Consider the following 12,584-nt stretch of genomic DNA (forward strand, 5'->3'; position numbering starts at 1 on the left):
TTCTCAGAAAACTCTAGAGACATCATTTATCTTACAAAGTGATAAACAAGTAAAACAGAGAAAAAATTTAAAAACCCCTAGTGCCATATTTAAACATAGTTAAGAAAAAGCACTAGTTACCACCCTGAAAGAGCCTTGTGCGGTGCAGAGTGGTAGGCGGCAGTATTGCAACTGAAACTCTCCCTATGACCCAAGTTCGATCCCAGTGGAAGCTGGATTCTCGGGTAGCCGGCTCAGGCCAACTCAGCCTTCCATCCTTCCGAGATTGGTAAAATGAGTACCCAGCTTGCTGGGGAAGGTGATGACTGGGGAAGGCAATGGCAAACCACCTCGCTATAGTCTGCCAAGAAAACATAGCGAAAGAGGCATCCCCCCAAAGGGTCAGACATGACTCGGTGCTTGCACAGGGGACCTTTCACCTTTTTTTTTCTTTTTCACCACCCTGAAGGAAGGACACACTTTAGATAAATTCAGACTATATCTTATCAAATCCACTATGTTAAAAATCCTTGCTTCATTTTTCATTATCAATACAGTCCTAACAGTAATTATATCTCACCCTTCCTTATCTTCTCTCATCCCTAATCAATAAAGCATCCATACTGGAAAATAAAAAAAGTAAGGTGATGAGACAGGACAGAGGCAAGAGGCAAGAGGCAAGATCTAAGCTGTATGGCAGTTTACAAAGGGAGCATTATACTTGAAAATGTTTGTAGTTTCTGTCTCCTATCCATTTATTCCAGAGCACCTTGATCATATATTCCGTATTTGGAGAGGATTTATGTAGATTACAAAGTGATGCATATGATTTAATGAAATCATATTATGATGAATCTGTAATCTGACATGCATACAGCATATAGTCTATATTAATAACTGTCTTCCTTCTGCTGTTGGCTTAAAAGTTTTTATTTACTGAGCACATTTTTATTCAAGTATCTTTGTACACAGAATTAACTGAGTAAGATGAGAGTAAATCAAGAATATGATCTCATTCTCCTTATATATTTAGATATATACATCTAAAGGATTGCTGGGTACATATATTACCAGACCACACAAAGACTATGTAAAGCATTTAAAATAAGTGCTTTGTGAAGCACATTGGCCCAGGCAGAACACTGTCCTCAAAGACTTAAAGCAGCCATATCCTCTGGGAAGTTTACATGGCTACTTTGAAAGTTTTCCCTAGTTGTCAGTGGTATGGGTATGCATGTTCACTTCTGCTGAGATCACCAGCAAAAACAAGGTGGCTATGTGTTCAAGTTCATAAGCTTTTATTGTAGCTGCATCAGACCTTCTGAATGATGCAGCTGCTTTAATGCTTTAAAGAAAGCGCTTGGCTTGTGCCAATGTGCTCTGCAGAGCAATTCTTATGAAAGCTTTACGCAGTCCTCATACTCACCATAGAACAAATTATTTATACATTGTATAAGGTCTGTTCTTTATTAATTTAAGTTTTGCATGTCCAAATGCTTTTATGAAATAAAGGAATTTTATAAAATAACATTTGACTATCCCACAGAAGGCCTGTGTGTTTTATGAAAAGAAATTCTGCTGCCAAGCTTCTTTTGCATTTTTCAATAACCTACAACTACCATTATTAGTAAGACAAGCTATTATTAATCCCTTGTTTCCCTGACAATTTCAAGACAATGTACAACAGCAATAATATTTACATAACTGTATTATGACTTATTTGTTATTACTGCTAACAAGATATGTACATCTTGTTAATTTAGGCTAGTAAACTTCTTTATGTTTTCCAAATAGGTCAAGAAAAGTTTTAAAAATGTGGCAGTTCATGGACCAATCTGATATTGAAACAATGCGAAGCTTGAAAGATGCTATGGCACAACATGAATCATCATCTGAATATAGAAAAGTTGTCAACAGAGCTCTGAATATCCCTGGCTGTAAAGTAGTTCCTTTTTGTGGTGTATTTTTAAAAGAGCTCTATGAAGTTTTGGATGGGGCTGCAAGCCTCATCAGACTTTGTCCTCAGTATAATTCTCAGGATGAAACACTAGAGGTAATTTAATGAGTAAGCATTGTTATCTAAAAGAGTTGTTATAATTCCATCATGTCTTACTGATTTGATGATACAGCAATGCATAAAAAGGTGAGATCCATTTATAAGTAGGTAAGTATCATACCTGTATTTCTATATATATTAAAATAGAGGCCTTTACAACTGCGATAATTCGTTATATGATACCTTAAACAAGGAGTGAACCTGACCAAGCATAAGTTGGAGCCACTGTTAAGGTCTATCTCATGGCAGTAAGGGTGGTGAAACATCAATATTTCTCCATCTTTATTGCTTCCACAGATAGCTGCCCAACAGCCCTGTTTAGAGCGACTCAGCTCCTCCTGAGGAGGGTCGAACAAGAGAGTTTTTTTCAGGGCCTCCTGTGAGGAGTATTCAAGGTATCTGTCAGATAAAGTTGCTCAGATTCTCTCCAAACTGGACTCTTGGCCTTAAGGCAGTTCCCATGGAGGTGACTGAAGCCCACTCTGGCTTGGTTATCTGGAACAGTTTGATCATGTTGGTCTTGATGAAGTGGATAGGGTTCTTGGAACTGTTAGCTCAGCCACCTGTGTGTTGGATCCTTGTCCTTCCTGGTTAACTAAGAGTATCCTAGGAGACAATATGTGGTTGGATCCTGGTAGTGAATTCATCCTTGAAAGAGGAGGTAGCCCACTGCTGCTTTCAGAGCCTGTGGTCTACCCCCTCCTCAAGAAGCCATCCCTGTATCCAAACTTTTTGAATAACTTTTGTCCCATTCCAATCTTCACTTCTTAGAAAAGTTTGTTGAGAAAGTGGTCATGCTGAAGCTTCAGAGAATCCTGGAGAAAACAGATTATCTGGACTCTTTTCAGTCAGGTTTCAAGCCTGGGTGTTCAACTGAATGGTACTGATTGCACTTCTGGATGACCTCTCGCATAAGAGGGATGGGAGAGTGAGATCCAGCACATGGTTCCTTCTCTGCGGGTTCCATCAGGACTCAACACTCTCCCCACTCGTTAAATCTATATGAAGGATGTGCTGGGCAAGGTCATACAACAGCATGGGGTGAGGTATCATTGGTATGCTGATGATACCCAGCTCTACATATCTATCCTGAGCAGACCAAACAATGCTATGGAAGTTCTGTCTCAGTGTCTGAGGCTATGGGGAAGACAGGCTTCACTCTACACTGGCAAGATGTGACTGTGTTTTTTAAAGCCCCCCGAATCCATCTTTGTTCTGAATGGGGCTGCACTACCCCAAACAGAACTGGTATACAATTTGGGGGTCTTCCTGGATCCATAACTAGCATCTTTACACAACTTTATTTTGTGCACTAGTTGCACTCCTTCCTGGACTGGGATGCTCTGCTCACCATAACTCACACCTTAGTTGCTTCCCAAGTAGGTTACTTCAATTTGCTGTACATGGGTCTGCCCTTGAATCCACTCTACATGAGGCTGCAAGCCTTTCACAAAACATTAAGACCTGGATGTGCTCCAGAGCATGGGGGTTGAAGGTTAAGTGGCCTGTGCATTGTTGTTTTCTTGCTGATTGCTTTTTATGTTTTGTTGATGTTCTTTTTTATTGTTTTAATGTGTTGTGAGCTGACCAGAGTCTCATCTGCGAGATGGGTGGCCATATAAATAGTTTAATTAATAAATAAAATAAATAGTTGGATTATTCTGTACTAGAATTACTGAGGTTAACTGCAAAATCATCTTTTCTTTTATGTAAGTCTCTGTGTAAATTCTCTATGCCAAGCAAGTATTAATTAGTAAGGTTATTACTACTGCAATTATAACTTTGTTCTCTCTCTCTTTCACACTCACATATTCAGTGTGATCCTAAGATCTGCTTAAGTTCTTATATGAAAGAGTTTCCTACTAGATTTTTAAAATACTTTTTTGTTTGACAAGCTAACAATGTGCCTCCTTAAAGAATACTATTAAAGGGGGCAAAAACAGCCAAACACCCTTAGGCTTATGAAATTCCTGCTATAATTTCTTGGATCCTTCTTTGGTTTCTAAATTAGCCAGAATGCAATAAATATATTCCCATGTTCCTCAGTGAAATACTCTGCTTTTGTAGTTGGGTCTAAATGAATGCCCTTTCAGATTTACAACAGCAACATCAGTGTTATTGAGAACAGAGACTGTTCTGTGAGCTGAATTGAAGTGGCCAAAGCAAAATCAATGGTAGGCATTCCAAGCATGCAAGTACATTTTGGTATATGCCAAATTGTATCCCCACTGAAAGTCTATCCCTAAGAGTAGACCCCATTCAGTTCAGTTGGGCATACCTATGAGGTCGTATGTATAGAAGTGAACAATAAGTAGATTTAATGGGATTCTAGTTGGCAAGAAACATTACAGGATAATCTGTGTTACCTGCTTCATGCAATAACTGCTTGTATCCATAAAATGTCTAAAATGTATTTATTCTGTAATCATCTTTAGCTATGAATATGAAGTCAGTAGTTAGTACTGTATCTTCTTTTTTTCCTAGTTTGTTGCAGAATACAGTGGTCAAGATAACTACTTACAAAGGGTAGGTCAAGATGGCCTACATAATATAGAAAAAGAATCCATGACTAATTACATATTTCAAACAATTCGAAGCTGTAATCGAAGCTTGGAGTCAGAAGATGGAGAAGATAACTTTATTGAATATGAAGGCGGAAATTCCAGAAAAAATTCTTTGAAGGACAAAACCCGCTATCAGTAAGGTTTTAAATATATATAATTTATTTAGATTTTCAAGTTACAGCATTAAAAAGTCAATCAACATTTTATTACGGTCACAGACCAGAATTACAAATAAAATACGAATTAGTACAAGTACGGATAAAAATGCATTAAAATAAAACAAAACATAATATGAATGGTGGGATCATCAGTGGGCAAAGTCTGCCTAATTTTACAGACAATATAACAAAATTTAGCTATGTTCAAAGAAACTGAATCATACTGATCACATAGCAACAAATGTACATATAAAAGATCAGAATTTTCCAGGTATTTTATCAAATAGGGCATTATAAAATGGGTCCGATTGATTGCATTAAAAGTTTATGATGTAAGTTTTAAGTATAAAACATAGTTCAAATAATTCTATTTTAAAAATTCCAATTTTCTGAACTTTTATACATTCCCACCCACATTTAATTTTGTGCATTTTAAGAAAATAACTAATATGTACTAGTTAAATTTTCTCATTTTTAATAATTCCATCTTGAAGTAATTACTAAAAAAAGCTATGTGCTTTAGCAAAGCTCATACATAGTAGCAATCTGTTCTCTGACTGGATCATGGTCTTGAGGTACTCAAAATGGCATCATCCTCATATAACATAAAAATATTGGATATGGGAAACCCTTGAAATTTATAACGATATATACCCATGAAATTCAACCAATAAAAATGAGTTTCATCAGCATGAAGTGTTGTTACAGCTCCCATTTATACTTTATTTCAACATACCTTTTTCGTGCAGTAATAGCACCATTAAATAATGAGATCTTTAATTTTTAACTGTGGTTATATTGGTAATAATCATCAGAAATATCTCTAAACCATGATTTTGAGCATGGAGGAATTTGAGGCCCAAGAAGGCATGTGGCCATTCTTAGATGTGGCCCCTCTAAATGATGTGGTCCACTTCTGTGTCCAACTTGCCTACTTTCATGGATGTGACCTAGTCCAGGACTCAAAGGCAAAGTATGGTGTTTGCCCAGGAAAATGTTACCCCCTGTTTAGAGTTTGATGGGTGTGCTTCTGCTTCTAGTTGTAGCTTTCCTTATGTAGTTCCTATGCTCTTTATTTCTGGAACTTTACAGGAAGTCCTGATGATATTATTTCCCTTTTTTAAACTCTTCCATATTTTTGTCATCTATTTTTTTCTTATCCAAAAAGAACCCTTTGGATGGGGAAGGTAGACCAATTCCTTGTTTAAAAGCATCCAGGCTCAGAAAACCATGGGTTTTTATGTTTCCTCCTTTTCTCTAGCAGAACCATAAAGCAAATGAATTATATGGCTAGTACTTGGATGGGAGATCACTGGGAAGTCCCAGGGTTGTTGGTTAGTCTATTAAACAGAGAAACCAGCCCAGAAGAAACCATTGGCAAACCATTTCTGTCTTGTTGCCTTGAAAACTACATGGAGATGTCCCTTGAATCACAAGCTGAGTTCCACTCAAGGACATTAATGTAGTTTTTTGAAGCCTGGATGTTCTAGTAAGTTACAGTTATTTTAAAGTGGAAGCAAAAATGTCTGAACTGGACCTTATAGTCTCAGAAAGGGAGGAAAGAACAGCATGAAGCCTGAAGGCATTTTTGAAACAGTAAATTATACTTCGGTCTTTAGCATTACATTCAGCCAAGCTGAATGTGTCATTTTAAAATGTATATTCCCAATAGTAATATGTATAGTGAGAATATGTAGCTTAAAACAAGTGGGCACTTGGACTCCTTCTATCTCCAGACCTTTTGTCAGAATTATGTGTGGAATCATGGGTTGAAGATTCTTGGAATCTTCCTCTTTAAGTTTTATATTCCCTCATGATGTAATTACTTTTGGGCAAAATCATTTCATCTTGTGTATGATCCTTTTAGAAGCCTACAGATGCAGCTAGGACATAAGTCAGCGGTGCCAGGAATAACATCATGCCATCTTTGTTGATCTTAGCCCAGAACATTGTATCCTGCTGGAATAGCATTCTAACTCAGTCAAAATAAAGGTTATTTATTATTGTTCCTAATCCCATTACTTTTAAGGACATGTTATCTGAGATTCTTGAAGTATTTTAGGAAAAGCTTATCAGAGCTAATAAACTCTTTGAATATTCACACTAGAGCACAGCCATTCAGCACAGGTGTTGTTTTAATTATGACATATGGGAAGGCTGTTGTTTTCTGTTCTCAGATCTCCCAGTTCTCTGTGTGTGGTGAGAAAGAACTGAGTCCAGAACACCATGCAGTTAAATGACTTTTTTTTTTTTTTGGACTATGCTGAGAGATCTGCCTCAACTGTATCCCCAAGAAAAATTATACCCACTATTTATGTCTCTTTTCCTGGGGAATTAAGAGTTGACAGCTGTGATATATAGTAGATAACATTTCACCTAGCTGTATGACCCAAGTTCAGAATTCTGTTCATCTGTGAAATTCACTGGGTGGTCTGTGCAAGTTACTATCTGTCAGCCTCAGTTTATTCTAAAGTTGTAAAGTGCTACTGATGCTGTGATCTTCTTTGAACAGGAAATTTTAAAATATATCCCTTTTTTGCCCAGGATCTTACACACACACACACACACACACCTACCTACCTACCTACCTTTTGGTGTTCTTGCAAGCTTCTGATGGCAATTCTGCCAGTATAATTATAATAAAATTCTAAACTAATTATATTACAAAATACACTGCTTCCAGGAAACCTTTTAATGTGCAGCATGTCTTGTTCATCATGATAACTTCACAGAGCATCCAAATGTCACCATCTCTTAGTCATCAGTTCATGTTTCATACCCCTTTTCTCTGCTGTTGTTTCCCTTAACAGGGAAAATATGTTTAGGCAGAAATACTCACAGCAGTAATTCTACAAGGGTTTTGGTGGCAGCTTTGAAGTCAGCAGAAGCAGTCATCTTTCCCCCCTCCTGCCGTTCCCCCGAACATCTGAATTGTGAACATGCAAACATGGCAATTTCAGCAAACAAAATGCCATTTTACAATTAACTTTCCTCCTTGACTCTGCCTACTTTTCCTTCCAGAGTAGAAGGAATCTTCTTGTTTTTGTACAGAGATGGGTGATGTATCTGCAAGTAAGCAGTTTTTACTAAATACATATATATGGTAATATGTGAACAATGGAAGTAGGTACCCAAAGTAATTGTCCACCTTTTAATACATAATGTCCAAATCATTGCTCTATAAGGAAAACATGCATTGGAAAAAAATAGTTTATTTCATAGGTAGGAAAGAATTACATTATCCTAGGAGGTTCAGCAACAAGTGCGGTAACTTAGGAGTATTTTGTAGGCCTGCAATTTTTGTTTTGTTTTGTGTAGTTTTATAGCCCTGCAGCTCTGTATGTGCTGGCATGTGAAAGTCTCATGTTCGTGGTCACAACTATCATTGTATTCAGGGAAGGGACAGGGATGGGAGAGATGAAAGGCTACTTTATTATGATCAGTCCAATGAAACTGATGGAATACAGCAGACTTCTTCATAATAAAACGTAGGAACTGCAGGAAAGAAACTATGGTTGCATCTGGACATGGCCAAAATCAGAATTAAAAAAACACAGTAACATCAACACTGAAAAGGAACAATATAAGCAAACAGCAACAAATTAATAATGGGCGGCCATTCCTGAGATGGGCGGCTGCAGAAATAGAATAAATAAATAAATAAATGCGGCTATAAAGCCAACCCTTTTAAGCCTACTAAAAACATATAAAGAACGACTTTGACTAGTGTAAGTTGTCACGGCCGGCATCAATGAAGCCTGCTCAAAGACAGACCAATCAGGAACCAGTACTCTTGGAATTTTCCTCAAAATGGACCAACCAGACAAAGAACCAATCAGCAACCAGCTTTCTTGGACTCCTGTGACATGGACCAATCAGAGAACAGCTTGCCAGGTTCAAATACAAGAGCCCAGTCAGCCCATTTGTGAGCTGTTGAGAGGTACATCACAATCATTTTCTAATAGAAAAGTAGGAGCCAACACATATCTAGTGGGAAATCATTCCAAAGGGCAGGAATTGCCACAGACTAGGCATGTTTCCTGGGTCCCACAAGATTACATTCTTTTTTTTTTTAAAATAAGAAACTATTAAATTTCAGAATAGGATGGATGGATGGATGGATGGAATTTGATTGATGGGACTCAGAGCTCACCCACCCTGCTGGACTGAATCTGATGGTCAGAGAAACTGGAGATAAGCAGTTCCTCAGACAAACCCCATGCAATTAAGGGCTTTAAGGGTAATAACCAGTGCCATGAATTTCACCATAAACCCAACTGGTTAATGCAGCTATAAGTCATATTAATATTTGTAGCCAGAGGACCCTATACTCACATTCCACTTTATCCAAACCATCTATTTCTAATCCTATAGCTGTGTATTTCATCCAAATACGGTGTTTGATATAGTGGATTAGTCTCTCAATGAATGTCCTCTTTTGGTACAAAAAATGAAATTTACATTGTTTTTCAAATCATGGTTCATTTTAATTGTTCAATTCTGACTACCTTTTAAAAAAGGTTTGCTTATTTGTGGTATAAGTTCCATTTTTGTTTGCAATACTTCTCTTTTATTGAACATTGCCACCTGGATATTATATCAAGAGTGGATGTATTCTTTGCAGTGCTGCCTTCTATTCTGTTATATTTCACTAACTAAATGGACTAAAGAGTCCATTGGAGTTGGGCGACTATAATAAATTTGAATAAATAAATAACCTCAAGGTAAACAATTATTCCCCCATAGGTGTGATGCACAGAGATCATGAAGACTAACAACAGTTGCTTACCATAAAGAATTGTAGTTCTTTGAATGGTCATCTGTACCATCACATAACACATTCACCTTCCCTTCAGTAAAGTGGTAGTTTTACATGAAGCAGCCATTGAGTAGTTCTAGGAGCTGAAGGACAAGTTATTTGAACATAAATAAAAGGTGGTGGCTTGTACTGAAAGCTCAGCTTTGAAATGGTCTTGAACAATTGTTTATGAAGATGTGAACCCACGGATATGAATGCATAAATGAAGAACACTTGAAGAACCATAACGGCAAGTAAATATCCTGTGGTTCTTGTTTACTAGAGGTAATAGAAGTAGGAAGAAGAGCAGGTGATAAAGGATGGTGAAGACTATAGCTCATCTTTCACTATATTTACAAAGTACCCCAGTGGTGAAGAGAAACATCATATACAACCTGACCTCATATCATTCTGAACAATTAAGATTATACTGATTTTAAGTTAATAAACATTTGTGCAGAAAACATAAATGTCCTTTTTCTAAATGTGCTCATTCCCTTAATATGTATGTGAAGTCATCTTTGCTTCCTGACAAAACTGCTTCTAATATAATTATCATCTGGCGTCAGTTCTCTCTGGGCATATGAGCAATATCTGATGCCAGAAGAGGCTGACCTTCTCTCTTGTCCTTTCATATCACCTCTTGACATCTGAAAAGTGTTTGGAAAGCCTTGTATTTGTTCTTTAACAATTTGCAGCTTTTTTGAGAAGTAGCTTATTATTAATTGAAGCTTACGTTTTCTTTGAAACATTATTTTTGTTGGATATTAAACTTGAAAGGCTTTCCCTAAAAATAAATAGAAGTCTTTCATGCATTAGAATGAAAAAAATAGAGGCAGTATATTTTATCTCTGAACATTTAGCTAATAACCTTCCTGTTGGCTGGCTACGAGTGATTTTTTCTTTGTTTGTTTGCTTCAGTAGAATTCCATTTAATAAAAATGGCATTGAACTGAACTCTGTATTCTTAATCCTTTTCCGATTTATTCACTTACTTGCTTTTCTATCTCACTCATAGCTGTTTCTGGTTTGTGAGCAATATATGCAAAATGAAGCAGCAAAACTCATTCATTTTGATTGCATTGAAAATATTATTGTTAATTACCTATAATTCTTCAGCATTCTTTTATGGTAAACTAAAAATTTTTAAATGTGAGAATTGTCGCAAATTGAAGCAGTGAAGTGTGCCAATGACATAAAAATTACTGTCTCATTCTCTGTCAGAACTTAACTTTTCATTTCAGTTTTGATACATACTTTTGATAAAGCACCTTAATTTCTACAGTGGCAAATTTTTATAGTGGTATACTTGGAATATTTTTCCACACCATTAAAATGTTTAGTCATAATTCTTTTGGCTGAAAGGTAACAAGCATATAGATTCTGAAGAAGCCTGCAATATTTTTTTACTTCCAGTCCACAATGGAATAGGGCTTTTTGAAATCTATTTTCCAGAGTCATGCTTTGGGCTTATAAATGTATGAATTGAATCATGCAATCATATTATTTTGACTGTGTCCTTTGTTCTTACCTGACTACTGAAAAAAGGCTTATCTGTATCATTTATATGTTATAGCCTGGACATTATGGCTGTACATGTATTGAACAATTAGTGATGATGAACTATTTTAAGTATGTTTGTTAGATCCTTTTCAGTGTTTGCATTCCTTAAGCCATCACAGCAAGGGAGACTTCTTCCCTTGATATTGTGTGTGCGTGTGTGTGTGTTTTCCACTTTTTTTAAAGGAACAAAAGTAATACAAGCAAGAGAAAGCAAACCTTTCTTTGAGCACTTGTGTTTTATCAGAGCTCATTTCCCTCTGAATATACTCTTAATTTGCCTGAAATAACAAAGATTTATTAACTCTATTGATTTATCAGAAAAGCAAAACTGACATTGGTGACATGGGGTTTTACAGTATTTCTTGTAAGAACTCTGTGGGAAATAAGCAGAATATAAATGTTGAAATAAATGCAATAAATATGCCATTTTATATATTTTTTAGCAAAGTAGTCCTTTTGTAATAAGATCATTGTGAAAGTGTGGTTTTAAAATGTTAAAATATTTTAGTGTAATGCATTGCAAGGAGGTTATGTGCAGCTGTATATTAGTTCACAACATTGCATGATGAAATAACAAGTCACGTGATCTTTGCAAATGGAAGGCTCACTGTATCTTCGTTTCTGTTCAGCTTAATAACTGGAGATCTGTCAGATTCCGAAAACGACATATTTGAGCAATTCAAAGAATGGGCAACACAGGCTGCTGAAGAACCACAAGAAGCGTTCAGTCATGGAATAGAGCTAATTCCCTGGTATGTGTTATCAATCAGAGTTGACGTCCATCAGTTCATGTTGCAAGGTGCAACAGTTATACGTTATGATCAAGAAACTCATTTGTCAGCCCGTTGTTTCCTTCAGCTTCAACCTGACAATAGCACACTGACGTGGACAAAGCCAACCATTACTTGCTGTGCAAATTCTAAAATAAAACTTAGCATATTAGGTAGCACAACTGAACTTGGAAAATTTCAATTTCTTGGCAATACTGGATTAAATGGACTGGTCGAGGGTTGCTTAGATCTGTTGTCAGCAAAAGCTGTGTATATGGGACATTCTGGCATTGATATGCATGCTGTGTGCATTCAGAATAACCTTTTAAACATGACTCTTGAAGAGAATGGTGTAACGTTATTATATGGACTTCAAACTACTGAAAACAAATTGCTGCATTTTGTGGCTCCAAAATATACTGCTAAAATGTTGTTTCATGGATTGCTGGAATTAATTAAAGCTATAAGGAAGATGAAGAGATTTCCTGATCAGAGATTACAGTGGTTACGGAAACAATACGTCATCCTCTATCAGGTAAAATGAACTATAATTCTCCCTGTTCCCTTCAAATAGAATTTTTTCTATATTGCATTGTTGAATTCTGTAATCATCTATTTTCCATTCCTGCACTGTGTTCTTATAATATGCATGTGTACAATTAAAAGAATATGAAATATTTCTCTTTAATTATGTAG

At 36.5% G+C, this 12,584-nt stretch overlaps 1 protein-coding gene across 5 annotated transcripts in view; it reads left to right on the plus strand.

Annotated features, from left to right (window-relative positions):
- The window catches only part of PLCE1 (phospholipase C epsilon 1), a 156,965-nt gene that overhangs the window by 100,164 nt on the left and 44,217 nt on the right, over positions 1-12,584 (plus strand). For all 5 annotated transcript variants that reach the window (XR_010068224.1, XR_010068225.1, XM_063307406.1 and 2 more), the window contains exons 5-7: positions 1,774-2,032; positions 4,520-4,734; positions 11,748-12,423. Coding sequence is in view for 3 of the 5 variants with exons in the window: in XM_063307406.1 (XP_063163476.1) it covers positions 1,774-2,032; positions 4,520-4,734; positions 11,748-12,423 (1,150 nt within the window). In the remaining 2 variants the exon portion in view is untranslated. The remainder of the gene's footprint in view (positions 1-1,773; positions 2,033-4,519; positions 4,735-11,747; positions 12,424-12,584) is intronic.

Source organism: Candoia aspera, chromosome 6 (assembly GCF_035149785.1).
Source record: "Candoia aspera isolate rCanAsp1 chromosome 6, rCanAsp1.hap2, whole genome shotgun sequence".
In the NCBI taxonomy this organism is placed as follows: domain Eukaryota; kingdom Metazoa; phylum Chordata; class Lepidosauria; order Squamata; family Boidae; genus Candoia; species Candoia aspera.